The 27,925-nt window shown below is 51.2% G+C and overlaps 8 protein-coding genes; 3 read left to right on the top strand and 5 right to left on the bottom strand.

Annotated features, from left to right (window-relative positions):
* Nucleotides 1-987: 987 nt before the first annotated feature.
* RCC_09238 (related to AAA family ATPase) lies at nt 988-3,834 on the top strand (the record flags this gene model as incomplete). XM_023774480.1 has 2 exons in its annotated part: nt 988-2,252; nt 2,325-3,834. 2 exons carry the CDS (start codon nt 988-990, stop codon nt 3,832-3,834), a joined length of 2,775 nt encoding a protein of 924 aa, XP_023630248.1.
* Nucleotides 3,835-4,692: 858 nt separating this feature from the next.
* On the bottom strand, nt 4,693-10,141 carry RCC_09237 (related to Rho GTPase effector BNI1 and related formins; the record flags this gene model as incomplete). XM_023774479.1 has 2 exons in its annotated part: nt 4,693-5,622; nt 5,693-10,141. The coding sequence occupies 2 exons, from the start codon at nt 10,139-10,141 to the stop codon at nt 4,693-4,695; spliced, it is 5,379 nt and encodes a 1,792-aa protein (XP_023630247.1).
* Nucleotides 10,142-10,889: 748 nt separating this feature from the next.
* RCC_09236 (related to mitotic and DNA damage checkpoint protein hus1) lies at nt 10,890-12,014 on the bottom strand (the record flags this gene model as incomplete). XM_023774478.1 has 2 exons in its annotated part: nt 10,890-10,916; nt 10,998-12,014. The coding sequence occupies 2 exons, from the start codon at nt 12,012-12,014 to the stop codon at nt 10,890-10,892; spliced, it is 1,044 nt and encodes a 347-aa protein (XP_023630246.1).
* Nucleotides 12,015-12,380: 366 nt separating this feature from the next.
* RCC_09235 (uncharacterized protein) lies at nt 12,381-14,627 on the top strand (the record flags this gene model as incomplete). XM_023774477.1 has 3 exons in its annotated part: nt 12,381-13,386; nt 13,438-14,133; nt 14,188-14,627. 3 exons carry the CDS (start codon nt 12,381-12,383, stop codon nt 14,625-14,627), a joined length of 2,142 nt encoding a protein of 713 aa, XP_023630245.1.
* Nucleotides 14,628-15,110: 483 nt separating this feature from the next.
* RCC_09234 (related to Mitochondrial distribution and morphology protein 10) lies at nt 15,111-16,343 on the bottom strand (the record flags this gene model as incomplete). Its single annotated transcript, XM_023774476.1, has 1 exon — nt 15,111-16,343. The coding sequence occupies one exon, from the start codon at nt 16,341-16,343 to the stop codon at nt 15,111-15,113; it is 1,233 nt and encodes a 410-aa protein (XP_023630244.1).
* A 3,093-nt stretch (nt 16,344-19,436) lies between these two features.
* Nucleotides 19,437-21,487, top strand: RCC_09233 (uncharacterized protein; the record flags this gene model as incomplete). XM_023774475.1 has 2 exons in its annotated part: nt 19,437-20,203; nt 20,266-21,487. 2 exons carry the CDS (start codon nt 19,437-19,439, stop codon nt 21,485-21,487), a joined length of 1,989 nt encoding a protein of 662 aa, XP_023630243.1.
* Nucleotides 21,488-23,567: 2,080 nt separating this feature from the next.
* On the bottom strand, nt 23,568-24,626 carry RCC_09232 (uncharacterized protein; the record flags this gene model as incomplete). Its single annotated transcript, XM_023774474.1, has 1 exon — nt 23,568-24,626. The coding sequence occupies one exon, from the start codon at nt 24,624-24,626 to the stop codon at nt 23,568-23,570; it is 1,059 nt and encodes a 352-aa protein (XP_023630242.1).
* Nucleotides 24,627-25,621: 995 nt separating this feature from the next.
* RCC_09231 (uncharacterized protein) lies at nt 25,622-26,134 on the bottom strand (the record flags this gene model as incomplete). Its single annotated transcript, XM_023774473.1, has 1 exon — nt 25,622-26,134. One exon carries the CDS (start codon nt 26,132-26,134, stop codon nt 25,622-25,624), a length of 513 nt encoding a protein of 170 aa, XP_023630241.1.
* Nucleotides 26,135-27,925: the final 1,791 nt, after the last annotated feature.

Genomic DNA, 27,925 nt, shown 5'->3' with positions numbered 1-27,925 from the left:
CAAACCGAGTTTCTGCCAAACGCTGAGCAGCATGGCATCCCTGCTTAGATTTCGTGCCGGGACTGCGCCAGTATGGAGCTAAGGTTCTGTCGCCCAATCCGTCGGGTGAGCTCCACGCGTTTGCCAATCCGGAACCGCTAGGCCGAGAAAGACGTGAAGCTTGCGCGGACTGGCGGCGTGCCGGATGGGGAGCTCAGATGTCTGAGGCAAATGTCTGATGAGAGGCCGCTTCACCTTTTGTATGATTCACCAGGACCCACGGACTCCGCCAGCCAGCCAGTCAGCCAGCCAGATGGTACAACGTGCAGGCTCGTTGAATCGATAGCAAGAAGAGCTTCAACGATGATTCTGATTCTAATTCCATCAGTGGAAGTGTCGAGGGGAGGAGGGCCAGCGCGGCAATGCACATGCAGGTCGGCGGCAGCCACTCGTGTCACAGCACATGTTCCCCACTGCATCTCCGCGTCCATCACACGTCCACCGCTCAGCTCACCTGGCACCGCCTCACGCGGTAAGCAGATTTGGCAGTAGAGCGCTCCGCTTTCGACACATGTCCATCTAAGGTATTCTAGCGCCGTGAGGCTGATGCTCCCAGACATCATCGTGCGCTCGGAGTCACTTCTCCCTCGACTTCGCCCTATTCACCTTTTAAAGTCACTCTTCCCTGCTACCTATTCACTCTTCTTCACAATCACTGTTTTGGCTTCTTTCACATGCTAAAGCCCAGACCAACTGTTCCATGTATAAAACCCTCGGCATCTCGACACATTCCATCTTACAATCTTCATCCGCCTTGTTCATTTATTCACTGCACCGATGAGCCAGCAACCGTCGAGTACCGCCAACAAAACATCGTCAACTACCTCTCCTTCCAGCGAACCCTTCCACCTACTTACACCCACATCGTCCTCACCATCTGGAACACCACCTGCGCGTTCAAACACCGGCATACCCATCACGACACTGCGATCCGAGCCACAACAGAAGATGGACGACAAGTCCCAAGACAACGCCGCAGCGGCAGCGCCAACCATTCGACAGGAAGTGGAAGAGCCGACAATCATCACAGAAGACGCAATGATCACGTCATTGAAGAAGACCAAGGCAAACAAGTGTGTCAAAGGAAAGCACAAGAAGAAGGCCAAGGAGGTCAAGAAGAAGAAGACGTCGCACGGCAAGGGAAAGAAATCTGCGCGCGATGACGACAGCTCCGAGAGTAGCAGCAGCGAAGACGAGTCGGTCAGCGACGACGACGACGACTCCGACAGTTCGTCCGAGGAGGAGCCCGCGCGCAAGAAAAAGGCAAAGTCAAAGCAGGCGAAGAAGCTCAAGGACAAGCAGCGTAAGCGGAGACGCAGCAAGAAGCAGGATTCTTCGACTGAAAGCGAAGAGTCAGAGAGCGAGGAGAGTGAAGCCGCCACTGAAGAGGAGCCGTCACGGAAGAAGAAGCTCAAGAAGAAGTCAAAGACGCCAGAGGTCGAGTCTGAAGACACTGAAAGCGAAGACAATGGCGAGAACGATTTGGACCAGCAAATTGTTGATCTCATGACCAAGATTGCAGAGCTGAAGTCAACCTCCAAGCTGCGTTCCAAGCGTAGACAGTCCAGCAGCAAGAAACCTTCCAAGTCAAAGGCCTCCGCAAAGGCCTCGAAGAAGGATTCGCTGGCCTACAAGCGTGTGGATTGGCTTTGGGATGCAGAGGATCACAGTTTCAGGCTCAAGGAGAGTGCTGAAGAAGACGACAGCGACTTTGGAGAGTTTGCTTTCTTGGTCAAGCGCAAGTTTGACTGGGAGGGACAGTACTCGTCCACAGTTGTTGTTATCAAATCGAAGCTGCTTCGAGCTGTTCTTGCAGAAGTGATGAAGGATTGCAAGAGCGTCAGTCTGGAGCCGGAGGAGCCGTCCATCGACCCGAACCTTCTCTTCCTCTACCTGGAGGAGCTCCGAACCTACTACAAGAAGACACTGAAGAAGCAGATTGCATCCGAAAAGAAGAAGAAGAACATCAAGAAGCTTCAACAGAAGAGGTCACTTACCAAGACTCTGTGCAAGTACATTGATGAGGACTACGCCGACATCAAGAAGAACCTCTACCCACTTTTGGAATCTGGTAACATCACATTTGATCTCCTGTGGGCCTTGTTCACTCCCAATGACATCGCCATCACTTCTTGCTATGGATCTTGGGACGAGCCGAGATGTTTCAAGGTGGACTATGCGATCAAATCTGTCAGCATGAATCGTGGTGAATGGTATGTTTCATTTCCGCTCTCCGCCTGATCGCGCGACCGTACTTTTGAAATCATCGACTAACATCACTCTAGGTACTGCATTGAGGGCAAGTATCTCGAGTCCGATGGCAAGGCTTGGRGTTTTGGAGATTTTGAAGTCGACATTGAATCCTTCAAAGGACCTCGCAAAATCTCAAGTCTCGCCTCCTACCCTCTCAAATACCACAGCAATCCCGAAGCCGTCAAGAAGCAGATTGTCGCGCGCGGACAGCGCTTCGTCGCAATGCAGCCCCAGGAGTACAAGTTTCACAAGGGACTGGCTTTTATGAAGAAGAAGAAACAGGTGTTGAAGATCAACATCAACGGCCGTGTCATGATTGACCCAGCGACCTTTCGCCGAATCAACCCCAACTATCCCATTTCGAACATCAAGCTGGATGAGGCGGAAGAATTGTTCTCTGACAGCGACATGGACGACTGCTCGTGCTGCGAATCCGACGAGGAGGAGGCCACTGGTGGCGGGGATGAAACCTTGACGAATGCTGATGCCGAGGAGGACAAGGCGCCACGATACAAGTACAAGCTGGTCAAACATGACGGCCGCAGCAGATTTGTGGCCGTGGAGGTTGATGAGAATGGTGATCCGATTCGCAAACAGCAGATCGACACACTTGAGGACATCGATACCGGGAAGCGTTCATACACCGAAGAGGAGTTACTCCTGACATCTCCCGTTGTACTTGGATTTGCCTTTTCGGAGAAGCTTTGGTTGGAGTTCTCCCTTTCTGGAGTGCACGACATCTCATACAATGACCAGGCCTTTGGCAGTCTAGTGCTGCCAGGCGATCAGAAGAGCACGGTCCACGCTCTGGTCAAGAGTCACAAGTTTCACGCCGCGAAGACGATCGATGATGTCGTCCAAGGCAAGGGTCGTGGTCTGGTATTTGTGCTGCATGGGCCTCCAGGAACGGGCAAGACTCTCACTGCAGAGGGTATCTCCGAGCTGCTCCGCTGTCCTCTGTACTGCGTCTCTGCCGGCGAGCTGGGTACTGATCCCGCGAGACTAGAGGTTGAATTGCAAAAAGTACTGGACATTGCTCACAGCTGGGGTGCATTGCTTCTCCTCGACGAAGCCGATGTTTTCCTCGAGCGGAGAACCGTCCAGGATCTCCACCGCAACGCCTTGGTCTCTATCTTCCTCCGTCTCTTGGAGTACTTCCAAGGCATCCTCTTCCTCACCACCAACCGCGTCGAGACCTTTGATGATGCATTCCAGAGCCGTATCCACGTCGCCCTCCGCTACGACGAACTCACCCCACGCGCCAAAAAGGAAGTCTGGAAGAAWTTCATCCAAATGGTTCGAACGCAGCCCGGAGGTCAAGTCGCCGATTTCAGCGAGGAGGACTTCACGACCCTCTCCCGCCATCGTTTGAATGGTCGCCAGATCAAGAACACGGTCCGCACCGCACAAGCTCTGGCGTTGAATGAGAATGAGAATCTCACCATGAGCCATATTAAGCGCGTTCTCGATGTCGCCGAGACGTTTGATAGGGATTTGAAGGGTGGGGTTGGGTATGTGGATGCGATGAGGAGTTATACCTAATTAGACACATACATGACATGTGTTGTGTTGTTGTGTTGTTGTGCTTGATGAGATGAAATGAGATGAGATGAGGAGATGAATGTACGGGAGATAATAATGACTGGATGGAAAGGAAATGAGGAGTGTACGATTAGCGATGCTACCAGACGAGGGTGATGATGATTAAATGTACATATATCGTCTCTTTACTCCGTCAAAACATACCATTGTTTAATCCTTTCCCAGAGTTGTTCGCCGTATGCTGCCAACGCACTTGGCTGAGAACAGAATTGAGTGAGACTGTCGTAAAGTAGCAAAGGCCAGCTTCAAGGACCCAAAAATCACAGCAATTACCATTTATCTTTGTGTTGACGTACTTGAACGATTCATGACTGGTTAGTTGGCTGTTCATAATACTTTAGAGAGGCTTGGATGAAGTGTATTAATTCGTTGCTTCTCGCGTTGGAGCGGTGGAGTTAGGTAAGGTCGACAGACGCCACGGCAATGTCCATGTCCATGTAGATTCAATGAGGTTGGAGGAGATGTTTTTCTTCTCAGACGTTGATTGTACAGCAGTGCAGCCCATCACAACATGATACAGTAGAAAAGCAACAGAAACATATCAAGAGTCCCAAAAATAGTATAACAATATTCCTATCAACTACCTTACATACCACCTCCAAAAAGAATTAGAAAGAAAAATCAAAAGCACACAAAACGCCAACGCTCCCAACGCTGACAATACCACACCCAACCCACACATGGGACGTGATCACTCAAATCAACAACATCGAACATCCCCCATCCTGTCAACATTAACAGTAAAAAGTAACAACAGTAACAGTATGTACAACCCTGCCTGCCCGACACACAACCTCTTTAACTCTCCAGCGTGATTTCCTCCACCTCCCCATGGCCCTTGATCCCTTTCTCATCGTCGTCATCATCATCATGATCAGGCGAAGAGGCCTCCGGACTAGGCGGCACAACGACCGTAGTGGGCAACACCAACACGCTGCTTTCCTCCTCCTCCTCCTCGCCTTGTTGACTTGCATGACTCTGAACAACATCCTCCATTTCACCATCCTTCTCCCCGGTCCCCGCCTCTTTCTCCCCTTCTCCACCACCACCACCACCAACAAGAGAGATGGAAGAAGTATCTCCCTCCTCGGCAATCGTGGTATTATTCCCTCCACTCATATCCTGACTTCCCCCCGTGCCGGCCCCTCGTCTCCTCGCCCTCCTCCTAGCCCTCTCATCATCAGCACTTTCCCTCCTCCTTCGAATCCTTAAACTCCCACTCTCATCTCGACTGGGAACTTCACTCAATTCGCCCCCATCCCCTCGCAGACCTTGTAGCAGACTGGCCGCTCGATCGGCAATGTCTTCGCCCTCGGAGACACCGCCCTCGGTACCTGCACCTGCCCCATCCCCAGCAGAGGTGGATTTCGCCGGGGTGAGTAATCCATTCTCATCCACACTTCCCCCACCTTCCTCGGCTTTCTCAACATTCTCCCCCGTCTCAGGAATCTGCTGTCCACTCGCAACTCGGACTTGATGTTTGTCCTTTAGTCTCGCCCGCCTCCTGCGATCCCTCGTATCTCTAGTCTGTGGCGCCGCGGCTCGTAACTTCTCAAGTAAAGAATCCATAGCGCCAGTCGAGGGACTCCCCCCTGCAGACCCATCCCCTGCAGAGGAGGTGGAAATGGCGGCGGAACTGGACAGTTGTCCCTTGAGTTGTTTCCTTCGCATATTCTCTTCGTTGCGCCGCCACGCTTCTTCAAGGAGGAGGTTCTTTTCGTGGGATTTCTATCACATATCACGTCAGTAAATCAATCACATCATCATCACCCCTCAAGGATAGGACGTATATGCTCACCTTGTACTCGTTCAAGAAATTCGCCAACTTCCCGAAAAACTCCCTCCTCGCATTCTCATCCTTATTGTCATCTCCAAAGAAGGTCAGAATATCATCGTAGATCCGATTCATCTCATCGAGATAGAGCTGCATTTGCTCCGCCTTTCTCCTCGCTTCCTTCATACTCCTCTGCACTACCTGACTAACTCGATCTTCAGGATGGAAGCGTTTCGGGTCACTCAGATTGCCCGCGTCGAGAGAAGCCTGCACATTGTTGATGTTATCAATGTACTTCTTCGCATCGCTTTGTAATTGTTCAATGTTGATCTTTTGTGTCGTCAGGWCTCCTGCGATGTCGTCGGCGAATCCTTCGTATTGAGGGTATTGTTTGCGGACCACGCGTTCGACGTAGTCCATGAGGGTGGATTCGTTGTTGGTGTCTTTGACCATTCCCAGGCGTGCTAGCGAGGAGAGTTTGAAGCCTACGGCTTGTTTGTTCGAGTCGTTCATGTAATTTCCAATATCCAGAATGAGACCAAATACTGGCATAAGTTTGACGGAATCTCGAAGGGATTCGGAAGTGTTGGCGACATGTTTGAGCTTGTTGGAGATTTCATCATACTCGGGCTCGTAGTTTCTCGTCAGTACGAGAGCCCGCATCCTTGCTTTCCAATAGTGATGCAGTTCGTATGCAGTGTAGAGATAGATTTGATCCTCACGAGTCAGTTCAGCAGGATCAGACTCCCTTGCAGCTTTCAATGCATCAGGTCCATTCCAATCCTTGGAGTAGGGTGCCATGGCTTTGGCGACATTATCAGGAATGGTGCAGAGATGCTCCTGCTGGAGGAAATCCATGACAGTGCCATTGTCAAGAATCTCGCGATCACAGTGTATGACCATGCGTACAAATTCCTCCGGCTCGGTGGAAGCAAACTTGGCAAGACTGATCTGCATGGTATGCATGAGGTCTCTGCCGATGATTTGCTTCTTCTCACCTACCTTCTTCTTAGTCGCGCCGCCAAGTTGTCGAATCTCCTTGGCCATGAAGAGTTTCTCAATTTCATCGAGAATACCCTTTTTGGAGAGTTCTTGGTACTTCTCCTCTTTCTGTTCATGTGTTGGTGTATGTGAAGCCCACATGGTGATTTCAGGAGAGTCGACCTTCTCCCAATGGAGTGCCTTGAGCTTCTTCTTTGGTCGAGGTGCGACGGCACCCATGGAGCCTGGGACTGTACTGAATCCTTGTTTTGGTAGAAAGCCTCCACTGTTTGGACCAGGTAGTGGAGGTGCTCCAGGCGGTGGCGGTGGTGGAGGAGGGCCTCCATTTGACATTCCAGGCATGCCAGGCATTCCGGGAGGAGGTGGCGGGGGTGGCCCACCAAATCCTGGCATTCCTGGCGGAGGAGGCGGGGGAGGAGGTGCTGCGCCACTGAAACCAGGCATGGGAGGGGGAGGTGGTGGTGGACCGCCGGCAGAGAAGCCTGGCATTGGCGGTGGAGGTGGTGGAGCTGCTCCTCCAAATCCAGGCATAGGAGGAGGGGGAGGAGGCATTGCACCGTCGAATTTGCCATCCACCGCTGCATCACTAGTTGGTGTCGGTGGAGTCTCGCTTTCCATACTTGGATGGCTCGGACCAGTAGTGACTCCATCACCCTCATCTTCATCATCACTCCCGCCAATTCTTTGTGTTTTGCTGGTAAGCTCCGACAGCAATCCCTGCCGGTCCTTGGCAACATTGGTAGGCACCTTTGGTCTTGTCAGCTCAACAAGCCTTGGCGTCTCAAACACTGCTTCGTCCTCGGCTTCCACATCCTCGTCATCAACGTCGGAAGACTTCTTGACTGGCTTGCGGGTGATGCCACTCTTGGCTCGAGATACAGCGCCCAGGTATGGCATTTGTCCAGCTAAGCCATCCATCTCCATACCAGCGCCCTCCATCTTCTCGCGAAGTTCGCGAAGCTTGTCACTAGGATTGAACTGTTGCCAGACTTTGCCCTCCAATTTGGCCTGCGTCTTTGCACGCTCCAGCTGCATTTCCAGACGATCCATCAACCTTTCACGGTTGAGGATACCTGCCATGGTGGCAGGGTCTGCAACCTCACCCGTCTTGCCGTCCTTATTCGCATTCGAAGCTGCGATATCTTGAGCATCGCGAAGCATGAGATATAACTCTCTCGTCTCAAGCTCATTCCGTTGCAACTCTTGCGCGCGAACTCTTTGTAGCTCAGAAACTTCAGCTTTGGAGGCTTCAAGTTGTCGTCCTTGAAGATCAATGATGGCTGCTTGCTCCTCAACCTGTTTCTGCAATTTAGCCRCAAGACCCTCAGCACCAAGCTCGACTTGATACTTCATCTCATCGCGTTCAGCAATAGCCGCATCAGCAATCAACTTGGCCTCATCCGCCGCCTCTCGTGCTTGGCGGGCTTCCGAGTCCGTGTACAGCTTATCCATCAAAGCCTGGACGGAGAAGTTGAGAGACTGCTTGAGGTCCATATCGGGCAGCCTGCGGTCCATGGCTACGTAGGAAAGCATACTCTCCACCAACTGGAAGAGTTTCAATCGATCCTCGCCTTCGTTGTCTCGGATGAGCAAAAGATGCTGCAGTGCAGAGAGGAAGTAGTCCCCTTCTCGACTTCCCGCAATTCTGTGTTGGATGGCCTCGACAATCTGTACAGGGTCGTTCAAGTCCCGGCCCTCCCCTTCAAAACTTTCGTGCATGGAGCTGTTCTCCTTTTCCAGCAAGTCCTCATAATCAATCGCCTCGTTGGTTCGATATCTTTCCACCTGCTTGTCAATGACTTCATATTGGAAGTCCTCCATTTTGGTGAGGATCCGCTTCAACCCGCAGGACACAAACTGCGCGCGAATGTGACATCGTAGTTGCAGGTCCCTTTCAGGCGCATCCACCATGGAGTTGACCAAGAACAGCGATGTTACGGCATATTCCATGAGGAGGTTCTCCATGCCGATTCCTCCGCTTCGCACTTCATCCGACGCGCCCACCAAAGAACCCATCTTCCCTCGCCCGTCAATGGTGACCTCCACAATTCGCATCCACGAGTCAAATCTTCCATTCTCTCCCTGCTGTGCTTTGAGATGATCCAGAGCTTGTAGCACCTTCAAATGACCCTGCCCATCAGCCCAGTGGCACAAAAATGTGAGCAACTCCGACACCAGCTTTCTTGTATTCAACCTGGGAGAAGTCAAAGAAGCAGCAAGCGCCATGACAATGTTATCATGCGCCAACGCATTATCGGCACCATATTTGTTGTTCATCAGCGCCTTTAAACATTTCACAATATCGTACTCGCGGTCGAGATCTCTTTCGGTGGTGGAAGTGGCCGGCGCCGGACCAGAAACCTGTCGTCTGTTAAGCTTCCCGAGCATATTCGTCAAAGCAATCTGTCCTTGCGACTCCACAAAAGCCTTGACCCACGCAATGGGTTGCGTCCGCAAGCTGACGGACAAGCTTTGCAATTGTTTGGGCGAGACAGAGTTCTCCAGAATCTTCTTGACGTACCACTCCGGACTGCCCTCCTCATCCGCGCGTCCAAAGATGAGGCCATCATGACTGTTGATGGTATTCCTCGACATGTGTCTTCGTTTCTGCTCTCCCTGCCATTCTGCCAGGCGGTCCTGATGTACCAATGTCCACTTTTTACTAATGGGATATGCTTCCATCTGCCTCCGCGCCTGTTCGGGCAAGCTCTTCCATCCTCGCTTCAGCATCAACTCCAGGAATTCCTTTTCGATGACCTTATCATCGGTAGGTCGGTGCAGCATGAATCCATCCGGGGCGAAGGAGGCCGAGCTGGAGAATGCCGAGGGGTTATGTGCATTCAAGAAGTGGGTATGTCGGTCCTTTTCCTTGGGAGAGCCAACATCTTGATATCCCGGGAATGAGGTCTGGCTGGTGCCGGGCCTGCGATCGTAGGAAGCCACGGAGCGGATGCTGCCATGATCGCTGGAATTCCTCGACTGCGAGTGGGAGTAGCCATTGCTGCCGTGGGGCATGGCATCGGACTCGCGCGTTCCCCGCGAAGTGCTGCCGTGGGTGGGTGGACGGGGTGGAGGAGCCGAGGGATCGAAGACGGGGTATTGATGGAAGTCACCACCGCCCTTGTTGAGGTGATGTGGGAGGGGTTCGCGACGGGAAACGGGGCGGTGGTCATGATCCACATGCATGGGCTGTCGCGTGTCCTTGGGCATGGAGTCGTAGGGTATGCTCGTGATTACCCCGGCCTGCATGTCCAGCCCATTGACGCCGCCCTTGAAACTGCTGCCATACTCCTCCTGGTCTACGGTCGAGGAGGAATTTCGGTGTGCACGGTCGTGCGAGTGCTCATCTTCCTGGATGGATGGCGCATATGGCCCATGTCCGCTCGCATCTCCACTTCCCTTGTCCTTTTTGCGCGAGAAGAAGGATTTGCCGCCAGACGACTGTCGCGATGATTTGTCGCTGGAGAACATGGCCTGAGAGGACAACCTCGAAGTCCCCAAAGATCTCTCGCTCGGTCAGTCGGTCGTTCGTTGTTTCGGCGGCGGCGGCGCGTTTGATCGGGAGCGGTTGCGCGTGCGCTGGTTCCCTTTGAATAAGTCGCCAGTCCACTCCACCCTCTCGGTATTCCTTCTTTGTTTCTTGCCAAAGAGTACTTTATCGTATCCCGCCTTGTCCTCTTGCTTCACAATGCCCAACCACCTTGAAGGCTGGCACCGTTCGCATTTGCCCGTGCCGTAGTTAGATAACTTGTCCAAACTCCACTCCGACTCCACGTTTCCCGGCTAATTATCGCTCTCCACGACCAGCGCCGAGCAAGCACTCTCGCTCGCGATTACCCTCACTTGTATGGAGGTATGGAGACGGCCGTTAACAACTCGTTCACACGCTGCACCACCGGCACTCTCTACAAAGAACGTGCATGTGTCGCGGGTTTCGAAAGTTGGCAACGCTGCCCTGCGCGGGATGCATCGACGTTTCGGTCAGGGGGCACGCGGGCTCCGATCCGGCGAAGATCTTCAGTGGGCGAGATGTGATTTGAACTTTATTATCAAGCGTCGTGAACATCCATGCTTGCTCCTCCTTGTTACATGTGGATGGAGGATAATTATATACATTGATATCGTCAGTCATAGATTGGRGTGTCCGAGGCACTCCTCCCATCATTCGTCAAGGTATGTTGGGCGGAGATAGATATCAATCTCGACAACACACCCTCGCTTACGTGGCGTACGAAGAAATGTAGTACTAGCATGTTCGTCAGCGAATGTGCGGGAGAAACATACGATAGACTGCATCTGCATCTGAATCTGCATCTTCGTATCTTACCGTCAACACCGACTCGCTCATCCCCGGCTCGTCACCATTCAAGTAGACATACATGACTAGCGCATGTTCGTGGCAGAAGCACGCGACCACTTTTCCGCCTAGCCTGCCCACACTCAGCACGCGACCCCAGTCTCTACCTTCTACCCGCACAGTGGCCCACCCTTCCTCACTTTGTCCAGAGGCATCGCCGAGAGCTTTCATTCTCGTGCTGGGATGATTGGCGACTCCTTCTTCGCCGTCCGGGATTTGGGATGGGTCCAGCTCGGGGTTTTCCAACCCAGTCCATAGACTGCTAATCCTCATGGCGTCGGTATGCAAGGTCAGACGAAGGCAGCCGTGCATATTCCCACTAAGCYCGAGTTTTGGCCCAGATGCTGCACTGTTGAGGCCATGTCGTTGTCCCGCAGACTTTGCTGTGGCGAGCTTGGTGAAACGATCGCTGATGCCTTTGAGTTGAAGCAAGTTGGGGAGTGTGACGTGTACATCGGGGTCGCGACAAACAGGTTCGTGAAGCCCTTCAACAGAGGCGGGGGCCAAGACACGGACGGGAAAGTCGTGTGTGACGAGTGTCTCTCGCTCTGGCCTTGCCTCAAAGTCGTCACGAATCTCATGGGTGCTGTTGAATCCGTTGCTCTCTGCGGAGAAGCCACTGGTTGTTGTGTTGCCATTCATCGTCTGTGTGGTGATGGTGAGGCAGAGTAATGGCTGAGCATCCTTTTTGGTGAGACGAAGACTTGCAGATATGGCATTGTGGGCGCTCTTCAGAGCTCTTTGAAGAGGAGCGAGAGGGACTTCCAGGTTTATTGTGTTGTTCTCTGCTGCCGATTGGATGGTATATGTATCGAAGATGTTGTCAATCGCGACCACAGCCCAGACTTGTGTGCCATTTTCCGGTATGACTGTGAAGCGGACATCTTTCTCATCGAGTCGGACCCATGCAATATGACCCAAAGATTCCAGCGAAGCGGTCAGCTTTGTGAATGTGTTGACATTGACGATGCTCGCCCTGAAACGCATCTTTCGGATGGAAGACCAGCAGGCCAAAATGGACTGGACGCTATGAGGAGAAAATGGCCATCCTGTGTTGAGATTGATGATCTTGAAATTGTGTGGTAGAATTCCAACCGTCTCTTCGGGTCCTCTCAGGCTTCTTTATCGCACGCGTGTTCAAACGCGGACAGCACACGTCGAATCGTGACCACGATCAGGAGCCAGGTCCGAAAGGGCGAAGTATTTCCCCACATTACCAATCGGGCGGCGCGCTAGAGCAAGCAACCCTGCCCTGCATCTCTTGTCGATCTGTCGTAGCCTGCTTCTGACCATAACACAACATCCATCACCCTTCCCCCAAGGGTCGCACTCAATCATTGCAGTGGATCCATCATGGTGGCCAAACGCCGCTCGTCGCGACAAGTGGCGAAGCGCAGCATCTACGCCGAGCCCGAAACCGATGACGAGGACTTTCAATTCGAACACACCCGTCGAGGCAGTCATGATCATGAGGAGGAGGATGGTGATGAGTACCATGCAGAACCCGAACCGGAACAACGCGCGCCAAAGAGACGGAGAATGGTGACTCGACGAAAGCCCCAGACGCGCAGTACTGCCAAATCCACCCAATCGACCCTCAAGACCGCCYTTCGAATAGGCAAACCTCGAAAACCAAACAGCAAAGCCTCTGGCCACCGGGAGCCTGAAGAGAAGGAGCAGAACAAGGGCTTCACTGGTCCAAGTGATGGAAAGAWTCGAGATTGGACATCGCTTCCAGTCAACATCCTTCGAGACATCTTCATCTTTGCGACGTTGCCAACAAGCGATGGCGGCATTGTGCGCTCCGATACTGCATGGCTCGTCCGGACTGCGCGCATGTGTCGCGGGCTCGCTCAGCCAGCCTTGGAAGCATACTACTTCTCGCCCGCGCTGTATGCCAGCCAGCAAATGCATGACTTTCTGGAACTCCTGCAAAAACCGAATGTGGAGCGCTATCTGAACTACAATGTCAAAGTGCAGAGGTTGAATGTGGATGTGCGCGGTCTGGCTTATGTTGCGCACGGGAAGCCTGCCTTTGATCTTACCGCATTGATGCGCCACCTCCCTCAAATGCAGCACATGGAGATCCACCATGCCGACCACGTCGCGCCTTTTCGCCCCGTCAAAGTCGGTCGGTGGACGTTCAATCCAAGACACCTATTTCAAGCAATGGATGACACCAAGATCCGCCTGAAGACTTGGAGATGGTCGCGCAATCTCATCGACAACAACTCTTTCACGGACCTGTATGAGATGATGTCGGTGGCGCACGGAAGGAAGGTGTTTGCGGGCTTGGAGCGGCTGGTGGTCTGCGGATTCAATGTCAGTGATAGCGCAGAGGCAGTAATTGATGAAGATGGTGTGTTGTATCCGCCCCACCTCGCATTTCTTGTTACTAACCACCGCGTAGACACCCAACCCCTACCTGCCAACCTACCTGCCACCCTGGCAAGCTCCATCTCCAAGCTGCCGTACGTTCGGGATGTGTCCTTCATCACTTGCGATGTTATCCAGTCTTTGCAACTTCTCCCGGCCAATCTCCGCCGACTGGAATTGAGCAACTGTCTCGAAATCACCAGCGACATCTTGCTCCAATACTTTGCTACTTCCGGCGCACACCTCGAAGAACTTGTATTAAGCCACAATGCTGCACTCTCCCTCAGCTTCCTCCAAGGACTGAAGGCAGGATGTCCGCGACTTCAAGTTTTGAAGATCGATCTCCACTACTACAGTGAGAAGATGCTCACCGACGACTCGGAGCCGTTGTATGACGAGCTCCTCGGCGCGGATGAGTTTCCAACCTGGCCATCCTCTCTCCGCCACTTGGAGATTCTCCACGCGCAAAAGTGGCAGGCAGAAGGAGCACAGAACTTGTTCCGCTCACTCATCGACAGCGCTCCCGATCTTCCCGACTTGCGTCACCTCACCATTCACACACACATCAACATCCCCTGGAGAGATCGCGTTGGCTTTCGAGATGAGTGGATCAAGCGTCTTCGACGAGTCTATTTACGGAAATCCGAAGATCCCTCCAAGAATATGGGTTCTTTGAAGCAGATGCGCATGTTGGCTGATTTGCAAGGCAAGAAGATTGGTGGTGCTAGTGGTAAGTACAACTCACGCGTGCATTGTGTGATGACACCACTGACTCTCATCCCAGACACCAAGGACGAACTCAGCCTTGACTTCTCCGACGACAACGAAGGCACCAACCCTCCCACAGCCCACGACCGCGTCTCCCCACACAAATCCAGCGGCGATACAGACCACTACTCCGACTCGGACATGTCCAAGAAACCTCCCCGCGGTCCTCGGCGAAGCCTACGCGTCGCGGAAACCACTCATCGGAGAATCAGTCTGGAATCCACTCCCATTTCCACCGACGAAACGGAGGATGATGGCGAAGAGGGTGGAGAAGGAGATCGTGGGTTGGTGGCGGTACAGGGATTATGTGACATTGTGGACGTGAGGATTGACAATCAACGACCGAGAGAGGAACAGTGGACCGAGGGAGATTTTTTGGATAGTGAGAGGAGTGGAGATGATGATTGGGAGGAGGGGAGGAGTGATGGCGAGGATGAGGGCGGATATGCTTGGTGATATCCACTGTTCGATGGAGTGTGGTCGGTGGGAGGGTGAGATTCGGGGAGATTGTTCGATGACGATTGTTGATGACTTTTATGATCTTTGATACCACTGGGAGCTGGGAGCGGGGATTTGGGGATTGAGGAGTTTTTCTGTTTTTCGAGTCTGGGTGGCTCTGTCATGACCTGCTAAGTGGGATGGGCTGGAGTGTACAATACATACGGCAGCTTTGGATTGGAGATAACAGGCAGATCCGTATATTAGATCTGGGATATTGCATTACAATTCATTGAATTGACAAAGATGATCGACTTTAAATCCTTGAAGATGACATCTGCACGGCTCAGCAAGCATATCCCTTCCAACATAATATAATCCACATGCGAATCAAACAGTAGGTCCATTTCTTCTTGAGAATGCAACCCGGGTATCATATCATATCGTATCCCTTTCCCATACCATCCCAATTACCATCAATTAAGCATCCTTCTCTCATGCTCAACTCGAATATCCCACCTCCACCCCGACCCTCCCAAGCACCTTATCCCTCCTCCTCAAATCAAAACCGGCGCCAAAGCTACACAACAGCTCCTTGACTCGACATTCCCACACAACTCCCACTTYGCCATGATTATCCACCCGAGCCTTCAGCACTCCTTGAACATCCTCCTCCGCCCTCTTCCACCCTTGTCTCAACATTTTCTCCGCCCACTCCACTCCCCCACCGCTGCCGCTGTCCTCATCATCCATGCGAGATTTCCTTCGCTGCCACAGCTCCATCCCCACCACGACGTCTGATTCGTACGAGTAGACATTAAAGTCGAATCTCGAACACAGCGCCAGATTCGGTCCGGCTTTGACGGCATATGTGGACGATAGATTTCCCATGAGAGGATTGACCGTCAACGCCATGGTATAGGGAAACCCAGAATGTTCGGGTAAAGTCGCGAATCTCAATCCCAGACTCATGCCACCACTTTTATTCAACGGGGAAAAGTACGCTTCCGCTCCCGCCGATAAACGTCCCGATTGATGGTCCCATGCATTCCGGACTTGTGTCATCCCATTCCCTTGCATGGTCGTCTGAGAAGAAGAAGAAAGAGAAGGATATCTCGGATCATATCCGAAATTATACAACCCCCTCACGCCCAACAGCGAAGAATCGGTAGAGTACAAGTATTCAGTACTGTACTTGCCATTATCCGTCGACAACAACGCCAGCAATGTTCCTCCCGAAGGAAGACTGGAAGAGGAGACGCAATTCACCCGCAACAGTCTCGTGGGAGTTAATCTTCGAATGTACATGCCCTCGAGCGTGGAAGAGGGGAGATATAATCTCCCATACAACAATGCATCTTTACTCTTCTTCCCTTTGCCCAATATTCTCTCTCGAAAGACTTGTGCATCTTCAGGCGCTCGCAGTTCGGCTAAATGGCGATATCCCCGCACGAGATTACTGAGAGGGACATCCCGACTCGCGGACGCAATGCGAAGGGATCGGGAAGAGTAGAGGAAGGAGAGGGATCCGTCGACTAGGCCTTGCGAGCCGAGGGTGTAGGAGGTGGCGAAGTTGGGGGCGGAGAGGGAGGAGAGATGGAGGGCGAGGCCGGTGGGGAGGGGGAAGTCGAGGAGGTTGCTGGATGTTGTTGTTAGGGAGGAGTAGGAATTGTCGATTCGCCAGTTCGTTGTGCGGAGGAAGGAGGTTTGGATTGAGGTCATAAAGTCGTGCATTTTGATGTCATTGTTGTCATCCGGGTATTTTGATGTGATCTTTCTCTTTGGTAATTTTTGGGAGCCAGTGAAGCTGGAGCTATTGTTGTGCCTGACGGCAGTTGCCGGAAATAGATTGGATTCACATGCTTGATTCAGAGTTCGATATCACGTGACATTGCCGACCCCGCGTTGCCCCACATGTTCAACATCCACCTGCATGGATTCATTCATTCAACGCCATTGAAGATTAATCAACTTCAATTTTTCACCACCAAAATCTCCAAGAACAAGAACATGGCCCCCAAGATGAGTGAGATACTCTGGGAACATCCCTCCCCGTCCTCGACTCAAATGCACCAATTCCTCCAATCCATCAACCGAATCCATTCCCAGGACTTCACTACCTACCGTCAATTCCACCAATGGTCCATTTCCAACATTTCTCTGTCATGGGAAGCAATCTTCCACCATGTTGGCATCCGTACTTCCCAGCCCTACAAGTCAGTCGTCAGCTCCGAAACAACAATGTTCCCCCGACCAACCTGGTTTTCCGGAGCAAAATTGAACTTTGCAGAGAATCTCCTCTTTCCCACCCAAAAAGTCGATGAGGATTCCCCTGCCGTCATCGCTGCTACGGAACTCACCCGGGAAGTGGTTTCCTGGAGAGAGTTGAGAGAACGAGTGCGGAAATGTCAAGCGGGCATGAAGAAAGTGGGATTATCTCCAGGAGATCGTGTAGCGGGATATGTGGCTAACCATACCAATGCTTTGGTTGCCATGCTAGCGGCGACCTCTTTGGGAGCGATCTGGACGGCCGTCTCTCCTGATACCGGGGTGACGGCGGTGTTGGATCGAATGGTGCAGATTGAGCCCAGGGTGTTGGTGACGGATAATGCCGTCGTGTATAATGGGAAACAACATCCGGTTTTGCCCAAAGTCAAGGAGATTGTCGAGGGACTGCCAACTTTGAAGGCGGTCGTGGTGTTCGAGACGGTAAAGTCGATGGGATCGACCATTGAAGGATTGAGTGGAGAGTTGCAGGCGAAGGCTTTTCCTTACGACAACTTCATTTCACACACGGAAGATGCAAAATTGGAGTTCCTACAACTCGATCCTGACACACCAGTATACATCCTCTACTCGTCGGGAACAACTGGAGCACCCAAATGCATCGTCCACGGAGCCATCGGAACCCTGCTCCAACACAAAAAAGAACACATTCTCCAATCCGATATCCATCCCGGAGACCGTCTCTTCTACTTCACAACTTGCACCTGGATGATGTGGCATTGGCTCGTCTCCGCTCTCGCTTCAGGAGCAACACTCATCCTCTACGATGGTTCTCCATTCCAATCCCTCCAAAACGGCTCAAGTGTAAAAGACGACCTCGCGATGCCTAAACTCATCGACGAGCTCCAAATCACCCAGTTCGGGACGAGTGCGAAGTATCTCTCCATTCTGGAACAGCGAGATATCCTCCCCAAACAATCTGGCCTGACACTCAAGACTTTGAAAGCAATCTACTCCACCGGCTCACCTCTCGCTCCTTCAACATTCCAATACGTCTACCGCGCCTTCGGCCCCAATCTCAACTTGGCATCAATAACAGGCGGAACAGACATCATCTCCCTCTTCGGTGCCCCTTGCCCCTTGGTACCCGTCTACACCGGCGAAATCCAATGTCTAGGTCTGGGACTATCTTGCCAAGCATGGGATTATACCGGTAAAGACATCTCCCAGAGTGGAGAGCCTGGAGATCTGGTATGCACCAAACCATTCCCGTGCCAACCCGTGACATTCTGGGGAAAAGGGGGCGAAGATAAGTATCGAGCGAGTTACTTTGAGGAGTTCGAGGGAGTATGGTGCCATGGAGATTTCATCCGCTTCAACCCCGAAACCCAAGGCTTGATCATGCTGGGCCGCTCCGACGGCGTCTTGAAACCCAGCGGTGTCCGCTTCGGCTCCGCGGAACTGTATAACGTCCTCTTGAAGCATTTCCCCGCCGAAGTAGAGGACGCTCTAGCCATTGGCCGAAGAAGAGAATCCGACGACGACGAAACTGTCATTCTCTTCCTCAAAATGAAAGACGGAGAAGATTGTACGGAGGAATTGGTGGAGCGGGTCAAGGGGACTGTGAGGAGGGAATTGAGCGCGAGACATGTCCCTGCTGTTGTGACGGCTTGTCCGGAGATTCCTGTTACGGTGAATGGGAAGAAGGTCGAGAAGAGCGTCAAGCAGATTTTGTGTGGGATGGATATTCGTACGAGTGCTAGTGTGGCGAATCCGGAGTGTTTGGGGTGGTTTAGGGAGTGGGCTGATATGCATTGAGTGGGAGATGTTTTTCTACTGTTTTGAAGTGGCGGGTGGCTGTGGTTGGATGGATGGATGGGCGAGGGGACTTGAGAGAGAGAGGGACGGGGAGATTCTTGATAGGGATGGACAATCTCCATGTACAACAACGGTATTCAACAGGACTGGGGGAGGAGATTTATKGGGTGTGTTATGCTGACGATGATGCATGTCCCTCCTCCCCAGGAACTCATGGAGATGGTTGTCTTTCTCTTTCTGGGGAATCACCAGATCTATCTACAGGGAGGGGGAGCGCAGAGGTAGGTCATTACACTTGTTACATTTGTTCCTCAATCTCTCACTTCTAGTGTCCCACTTTCAGGCCGTCCGAGCAAGCTGCATTCTCTCTTAACATACCAAACCCGTTGATTTCTTTCTCGGGAGGCGAAATTCGAAACACTGGGCGGAAAAAAGGGGATGAAATTTTGCCGGGAGCGGAGACAAATTGGCAGCGTCGGTTTGAAGAAGATACATGACTCCGTATGATGGTCCGAAATAGACAGATTGTTCATGTGAGAGAGAAAGATGTTGGGGAGTTAACTCTTCATTCCGTCTGAGCTGCTGCGCCGCCAGTCGCTTGTGGCTTCGCTTGTGAAATATGCACTTCGCCACTTTATTCGCTTGGATGGCTGAATTCAGCCAGGTTTTTTCTTCTTTTCTTTGAATCCGTTGCATAATCTTCAGTATGCACTCAGAAGACTGTGGTGCGTCGTCGTCTTCCATTCAGGACTAACATCACATACGACAGAAGTCGTTGTTTCCATGCTGGACTTTGGAAGGTTGGGTCTTGCCGCACAGCGAACCATCCCGGCAATCATTTTCAAGAAAAACCGCCCTCTACCAACCACTCCATCGACTTGTGCACGTATGGACATCAAGGATGACAACGATACGCCTCTCGTATCAGCCTCTACCCGTCTCATGGACGAAGACGATCAACAAGACACAATGTATCAATACCAGATGCTGAACAAAGACAATCGCGAGTTTCGACTGCTTGAGCTCTTACCCCTACCAGAGCCTTCAGCATCACCTCTGAAATGCAGGATGAAGCACACCTCAACAAGTCGCGTCGGAGAGCTAGAATACGAAGCCATTTCCTACTTCTGGGGAGACCCAAGTCCCAGCAGTATGGTTATCGTTGATGGCAAGAAGCTGCACTTACCTGTAAATTCGGAGCAGGCTCTAAGACGAATGGCCCTGCCAGATGGATCTAGGATCGTCTTCTTGGATGCCGTTTGCATCAATCAACACGACTTGGTCGAACGCGCCTCACAAGTTCTACTTATGGGAGACGTCTATCGAAATGCGAAAGCTACTTTGGTTTATCTCGGAGATGAAGTTGATAGTACGGCTGAGGCCTTTGAAAATTTACGACTCTTGAATCTGGAGTTTTGCGAAGACCTCCTGGATAAAGGTGGATACGAGCAAGTCATGCGAACAGCTGTGAGAATGAGACTGAGACCTAGGTCCGAAACTGCGTTGAACGAAGCAGCTTTGATCGAGCTTTTCGGGCGTCCATGGWTCAGGTGAGTAGGCAACACTTGTTCGGTCTCATCTTCACCCTTGACGTTTTCTTTTCGCCACGCAGAAGAGTATGGGTTGTCCAAGAAATTGCCCTCGCCACTAAATCAAGGCTCATCTGTGGTGCTGAAGAGATGGACATGTCGATTGTCGTTGAAATTTCTCGCTGGCTTTCCCTGAACCACCATATACCCTTCTCACTGGGCGAGGCGATCTTACCAGTTGCTTCATTCTGGTCTGCGAGCCACCTGCTCACTCACCACCGCGGCACAAGAATCACGGCGATTTTGAGAAACGCTGAGCTCTGGCAAGCTACTGATCCCAGGGACAAAGTATTTGGTATGCTTGGGCTGTTGGAGAAGAAAGACGCCGAGAGCAAATTGCTAGCCCCTGACTACACCAAGCCGGTCTTTCATGTGTTCCGGGATGCTGTCAAATACTGCATCGCCAATGCTTCCCAAAGACCACTTCGGATCTTGAACGATATCTCACATCGTGGGGACAGAAAGTTTTTGGACTGTGAGTTCCCATCTTGGGTCCCTCGACTCGATCGTGTATATGACAGCGACTACGATCCCGGGAGGCTTCACACGAGGAATGAGCACAGCACTTTCGGTGATTGGAAATACGTGAGTACCACAGTCAATCTACTCAGCGACGAACCAGACATCTTGATCTTGTCGGGCATGGGAATGTGCACCATTTCGGGAGTCTCACACACATACATCCCACCCGCAAGATTCCAAGGTGCTACCCAGTACTGCACCGCATCATACCGGGTCAAAGACCTTCCCAAGATCTTCCAGAGTCGGGGTCTTTCCCCTGCAGCGGTTGCTCGAACGCTAGTCGCCGACGACCACCGTATACTCTCGGAAAAATACAAAGACCATCTGGATGGACTGGGAAAGTTCATGCATCACTTTGGAGATCCATCAGTCATTACACCCGACGAGATTGAGAAGACTCACGCCCGCTCACCGGTCAGACATGCCCAATACTACAGTACCGCCATGGCTAGGGTTTCCATTCATCGGAGATATGCCATTATGAGTAATGGGACTATTGGTTTGGTTCCTCAGCTGACGGAACCCTCGGATGTAGTGGTTATGATGCATGGTGGTCAATTTCCATTTGTGCTTCGTCCTTGTGGCGGTGACGGTGGCAGCGGCGAGGACTTCTTCTTTCTTGGAACGTGCTACGTGGATGGCTGGATGGCAGAGCAGGAGCATGCTGAGGAATTGCATCACCTTATGCTAGATACGAAACCTGTGACTTATAGGTTACGATGAGCCTTTGTACTTTATGGACTTGGAACGAATATACTCACCATGAATGGAACCGATATTCAAGCCTGTTGGGGGATGTCTTTTCTTGTTATATGCCGTCAGTTTGGCAAGCTTCTCGACTTGTTTCGAGGAATCGCCTTGCTATTCATCTCTGCTCTAGCTGTGAACTCGAATCCTCTTAGCTAGTATCTTTCAATATAGGTGAATCCTTAGCGTCTATCACCTCAGATCCAGAACTCAATCCATACGCCGCGTAGAGACCTGGTTGAATTTTCTCGTTCGTTCCCCTTTTCTTCCTCCTCGTCGGCAAAATTCTTGAAACGGCGGAATCTATCAAGTAACCCTCAGCGTCCCAAACATCTCCCGCTGAGATACTCGTCCGTGTCCTCCGTCTGTATGGAAACAGCTGCGTAGAACTTAAAGATATGAAAGTATATCCCCTCCACCCATCTCAGAAACAGGAGTTATCCAAACTTTGCTGCTTGTCTTCTACTCATCGAATTGTTCGCAGAGATGTTGCAATCTCATTGGGATTCTTCCATGCTATCCCTTTCCGCTGATTAGGGGAGATGATCTGGCTGGTTAACCAGTCAAGATGTATGTCTTGATGGAAGATGAGGTTCATCTTCGAGTCCTGAGAAATGTGTGATGAAAACCCCCAGTCTTTTCATCTTGGWTCTTGGTTCTCCGACTGGGCTTTWCATGCATGAGATATCCTCTGCGGATCAGCTCTATCCTGTTACTTTTCTGCATCTTCTAGATCTTTGACTTTTATCGAGAGCGCTACCACGGAATTGGTATATTGACGAGTGTCATCGAAAGACCTTCATTAAAGATCTTCCTTCCAGAGTTGTCGTGCAAAGGCTTAAGATGGTTCTTCTTTGACGCTTCGTCCCACCTAGGAGATCCTTCCGGCCCACCTAGCAAGTTGATAATTTTCAATACTATCCGCCTATCTATCTCGGAGCTGCCTAAAGTTGGTCGTAATCAGGAATCAATATCCAGCTCATCGAACGGCTCGTCAAAGGATTCTCCAATCAATCTCATCAACACCTCCCAGAAAGTAAACATACAATTCTCCCCCTGACCGAAATTCTATCGTCAAAGTATTTCCGAGTGACTGGCAGGGAAGATACATATCTTGAACTACTCTCTCTCTCTCTCTCTCTAGCTATGTCATAAGATGAGGAAAAGCAACGCGATGAGTTCCTTCCCATGGTAGTCTTTCAGGAAGTCAATGAACCATCTCAAGCGGGTTTAATAGGTAACATCCCCTTTTTACTTTAATAGTCGCGAACAACTACTTCGACTAGTTACGCTTTGAGGAGAGAGATATCGAGGCTCATATTTCGTCCAGAGTCTCATTCTAAGGAAAAAAGGATTCTTCTCCTGTAGTATATAAGATTCTCTCTCTATCTCTCTTGWTCTGGCGGCTTTCGTATCCTTCATCAGATGTTTCCTGGTATGCGGATGTGAATTCGTGATGAAGGAGAGAGTCGCAGGTGAGGATCGATTGTTTTTGCTGAGTATACTATAACATACTATACTATATCGTGTAGCGTGTATGTTGCATTGTATTGCTATGGGAGACGTACGTACTTTGAATGATCGGCACTGGACATGATCATGTCTCCTAATCATTCGGCTGGGCTTGGTAGATCAAGCGGCAGGGTATTGGAKGCCATTTTACAGGTCATCTCAAAATGATAATCTTTGTTCTGGTTGTGGATTCAGCGGTATGAATGGAAAAGGCTCAGAGATCCATTCCCGCGTGCAGTTTGTGACTTGGTTCATTTCTTAGTTGGTATGGAAAATCGCAAAGCTGCTGTTGGTTGGTACGGAGCATATGAAAGCTTAACATCTTTCATTTGATGCGTCTTGCCTTCTTGCAAGGTTGTACCTACGATTGTACATCGAGCTACTCTTCGAAACCGGACGACTCCCATAGCAGTGAAATTTCCAGTCTATGCTCTTCTCTCTAGCGATCTTTCCTTTCATTACCAGACATGCCTATCACCCACACAGATCCATTCGGCGTGCACTTGCATCACCCCAGCAACATCCATCCCCAAAGCAACCCCCATTAAATCCCATCCGTCTCCTCAGTACTAGCCACAGCAACCCCATCCCTTTCCTCCTCACTCTTCTCTTTATCCCCCTTCTCAGCCACAGCCCTCCTAACAGTCTCAAAAATCAACTCCTTCAATTCCTCCACCGAAACAGTCATCACAATAGTACTACTCCTCACCCTCTCACTCCCACCAGTCAAATTCGGATCAATCTTTACCTGTCTCCTCAAAGTCGGCGAAGGAGTTTCCGGAGCAGGCGTACAGACTCTCGAAGGCGCGTATTGTGAAGGATCTGGCATCGCATGGATGGGAGACATCATCATGTTGGGAGCCATGGGTGCGAACATTTGATGTTGTTGCTGCTGTTGCTGTTGCTGATATTGATGTTGATGTTGATGTTGATGTTGATGTTGATGTTGATGTTGAGGTGGAAAAGGCATACTAGTCGGCGCCATCGTCTGGCCGCGTTGAGATTTTGGACGGGAGTATGGGTGTTGACGAGACTGTCTGTTGCCGCGCGTTACGCTTTTGAGCGGCATTGGTCGGGTCCCTGGGAGTGGTTTGCCGAGGAAGTGACTGTCGCGATGGAAGACCACGCCGCCGCCGCCTGTTGGTACCCCTCCTCCTCCCCCTCCACTCCCTGACTGTTGCATGTGTTGAGGTTGCTGATGATGTTGTTGCCCTGGTGGTTCCGAAACGGAGCGTCGGTGGAGATTGTGCATGTTGCGCAACGGAGAGGGAAAGTATTGCTGCGGTGGGTTGAATTCAATAGTCTGGTGAAAGTACGGACTAACCATTCCCTGGTTGAGGAAGTCGGGCGGGTACTCAGCGTACGAAATTGTGGGATCGGGACTGAGGGTCTGATCGAGAGCGTTGGAAGTAGGTGGATTCATAAACGGGTTGTTCTGCGATGGAGCGGGTGTATGCGGGTTGCTGAACGTCAACTGCGGATCGATGGTCCCATTGTTCTGGCTTGCGCCGAAGTTGGCGTTGAATTCTGCAATCGCATCCAATCCTGCTGCATCCTTGTGCCAGCTTTCGTCGTCGGTGAAGAGGGGCGCTGTGTCGGCCATGCTGCCAATCGGTGGTGGGGAATTGCTCGCCGACATGCGATGGTGGGTGGGAGTAGAAAAAGGGTGAAAATGTAGGAATGAAGGTTGTGCGACGACAGAGGATGATCGAAGGGACCCTGTAAGTGGCACATGGACCAGATGAACGCTTGTTCGCAGCAGCGTTCGCAGGACGGAGGACAGGCATCCCTCACCGCTACCCTTTGTCCACAAGGCCATGGCTGCATCAGACTTGAGACATGCTTGGAGGGTCGTCAGGGCGACATGTACCGCGCGAGTGGCTGGCAGTGACGGGTAGCTGCCGTGAACGCGTTTGCTTCGAATCTTATATTGCATATGGGATACCCGCATGTCAGGGCGCGATTTTAGGAAGCCAATGACCATGCGTGGCAGCGGGACGGGTGGTTCATGGGTTCGTCGTCGGGTCAAGACATGCATGAGTTCGCAGCAAGCGAAATGTGTCTCATATTCGCACGGTCCCGAGTGATTGGCTATTGGTATCCTGCGCGGGTAAAACAGGATTGTGGATGAGAGGGGATTATTTTTGGGACACGATTTCTCAATGGTATTGCGAGCGTTGTTGATATTGCCCTGGAGTCCTTGCATGCCCAGGAGTGATCTCCCACGACTTCGCCCTTCACCGCGCTTGGCAGATCTTTCACTCTCTGCCTTTTTGATATCGCTCCACATATCAAGGGCCGATCTCTAACCGCTGCCATGAGTTGTACGGCAATCTGTTCGTCTCTCTTGATGTGCTGCCGAAGTTTCCGCCAGTGTCCGTAGAGTAGGAGGGCGGGGGTCCATCTTTTCTGCATTTCCAAGAATCTGTGCTCTTTGATCAAGGCTCTGCAGCACTTCCTTGGCACCTCTCGTTTCATTTCTCCAAATCATCGACCCCGGAAGTGCTTGAGATCGCCTCCTCCACCAAACATGCCACCYAGGCATATCTATGCACATAGTATGCAGGTAAGACAATACCTCGCACCTCATTCCCCACCTCAATCCTCATCATCATCCTCCTCTTCCACCTTTCCTTGATTCCACACCTCCCATATCTGATCCATAATCATATCACCAAATCCCTTGCCCTCCTCAACATCCTCCTTAATTTCCTTCTCCCGCTGAATCTTCCACGCCTCCCTCTGACTCGCACCCTCCAAAGCAGAAGTAGTAGTAGTAGTAGTAGTAGTAGCCCCTCGCGTCTGTTTCTGAATTTCACCCACAACACTCGCCTCCTCCGCTTTTACGGGACTTTCCAGCATTGGCCTTCCAGGTTGACGACTGACATGCTGCCAAATCGACCTTCCACTAGATTCCCGAATGAGATAGTTGGCCGTATATGCAGTCGTTCCCATCAAAGTAAAGGTATAAAAGTCGAGCTTCCGAGGCGGGATGAGGGCGATGATGGGACATGCTATCACGGCGAAGACGGCGACATTGTGGACTGTTCGTGTGTATTTCTCAAMTTCTGTGGGGGTGGGCTGACGTTGTGGAGGTTGAGGATGTGACATTTTGGGACAGTGTGTCGATGGCCAGGAGGGGTCGTAATGTGAAAGACGTGATGTTGTTGTTGCGTCGATGATGTTGTGTCGATGATGATCTCAAGAGAGCTTCGAGAACTTTTGGAAGCCAGGTGCGGGATGTATTCCGCGTTTTGCGGAGGCTCAAGTTTGGGAGGAGCGCTTTTTGGTGAAACGCACGACGACGTTACATTTTTACAGATTTTCATTTTCATCAATCGAAAGAGCGCCTTCGATTGGCCAGTCCCCGGCTGGAACATCCTTTCGTTGTATGTTGGGTTGCTGTCATATGAAAGATTAAACATTCGTCTTGGCGCTCGCAAGTGAGTGAAGCTCTATTGCTGTTCAACGTTTGACGAGCACAACGCATGAAAATGGTCTCGATCCGCAATCCGGGTAATCAAGGCACGCTCTACAATATGATACAATAGGAGTGTCGACATGTGGTGTGGCTGGCTCGTGGCTTCGGTTTGTGTGGTCCAACCTTGTAACTTGCTTTACGTAAGACCTTTACGGTCAGCAACATAATCACAACAAAATTTGCCGGCCTTCATCGCTGGCGTTGTAGCAAAGTGGTTACTGGTTCGTAGGATCTTCGTCCTTGACTCTCAACCTTAGCTAACGTCCTCTCCAGCGATTGACTCGAATGTTCTGCTTCTGTAGACTTAATTCGGATATCAATTCCCTTCGGGGGCGTAGGGTAAGCCATATAGTGAACTTCATCAATTGAACCCCAACTAACAATACCACAGTTCGAGTCCTGCCAACGTCGATGATTTTTTGTTTTGAGATTGTAGCAACCTCAGCAAATCTTACAGCTGCTCAAATGAGAGTGGTTGTCAGTGCTGAACTTTTGCTCGGCAATGGGACTTTTCCAGACTGGCTATAGACGAAGAGAACACTACAATTTGAAACAATCCTGACGTTAATCTGGAATCCCATTCAACTTATCGCAGTAGCTAACAGCGAGCCTGCAAGCTGGGTCTAAATGTGCACAACTTCATATTCACTCAAATACACGCTAGTGCAACAGGTGAGATCGACAAGGAAGGTTCGCGGATCTACTAACATGAGCTCGGGAAAGTGCCGCCATAGCGATGTCAAAAGCGGCTGGCATAATTGTCGGCGCCCGCTGTGGAAGTGTAGGAGCTCTACGAAATACAATGTAGTTCATCCGGAAGACTTCACTCCGGGCTCAGCAAAGCTTAGGCAATTCCAAGTAGACGATACTCGTCTTCCATTGCGCCACGAGCAGCTATAATGTTTCAAAAGTCGTTAGTGCTACGCAAACCGACAACTTCAAGTCGGCTTTACTCCCATTAGTCTCTTCTTGCGACCCAATAATCTCATTTGAGTAGTAGTATTGTCTCTTTCAACGCTGAAATTTCCAGAACTAGCCGAATAATTCCAACTCTTCCTCAGTGGCTTCAGAGTACAAATCAATCCAGGTATCAAAGTTTCCCAAACGTCCGAACAAAACCAACCAACCGACGAACAGAACCGAGAACATTTTCCACCGTAGAGTTGAGAATGGTGTAGCTATGGTACCGCAGAATCCAAATTCGACGTCTCCGGCCAGCCCGTTCCCGTCACCTCATCTGCTCTTCAATCACACCCGACGCCACTGGATCAATGCCCGGTATTCGATTTGGCCTGTGATGCCGTGGGAAATTGAATGTCAGCAAGGCTGAAAGACAGAGCCGGGGATAGTTCTTTGATCAATGTGGCGCAACAATACTCAAGCCACGACATTCGCAGCTTCCGGCATTGCCTCCCGCTCTC

Source organism: Ramularia collo-cygni, assembly GCF_900074925.1.
Source record: "Ramularia collo-cygni strain URUG2 genome assembly, contig: RCC_scaffold17, whole genome shotgun sequence".
Classification (NCBI taxonomy): Eukaryota; Fungi; Ascomycota; class Dothideomycetes; order Mycosphaerellales; family Mycosphaerellaceae; genus Ramularia; species Ramularia collo-cygni.
The sequence above is the reverse complement of the archived record's forward strand: the minus strand, read 5'-3'. Positions and strand labels throughout refer to the sequence as shown.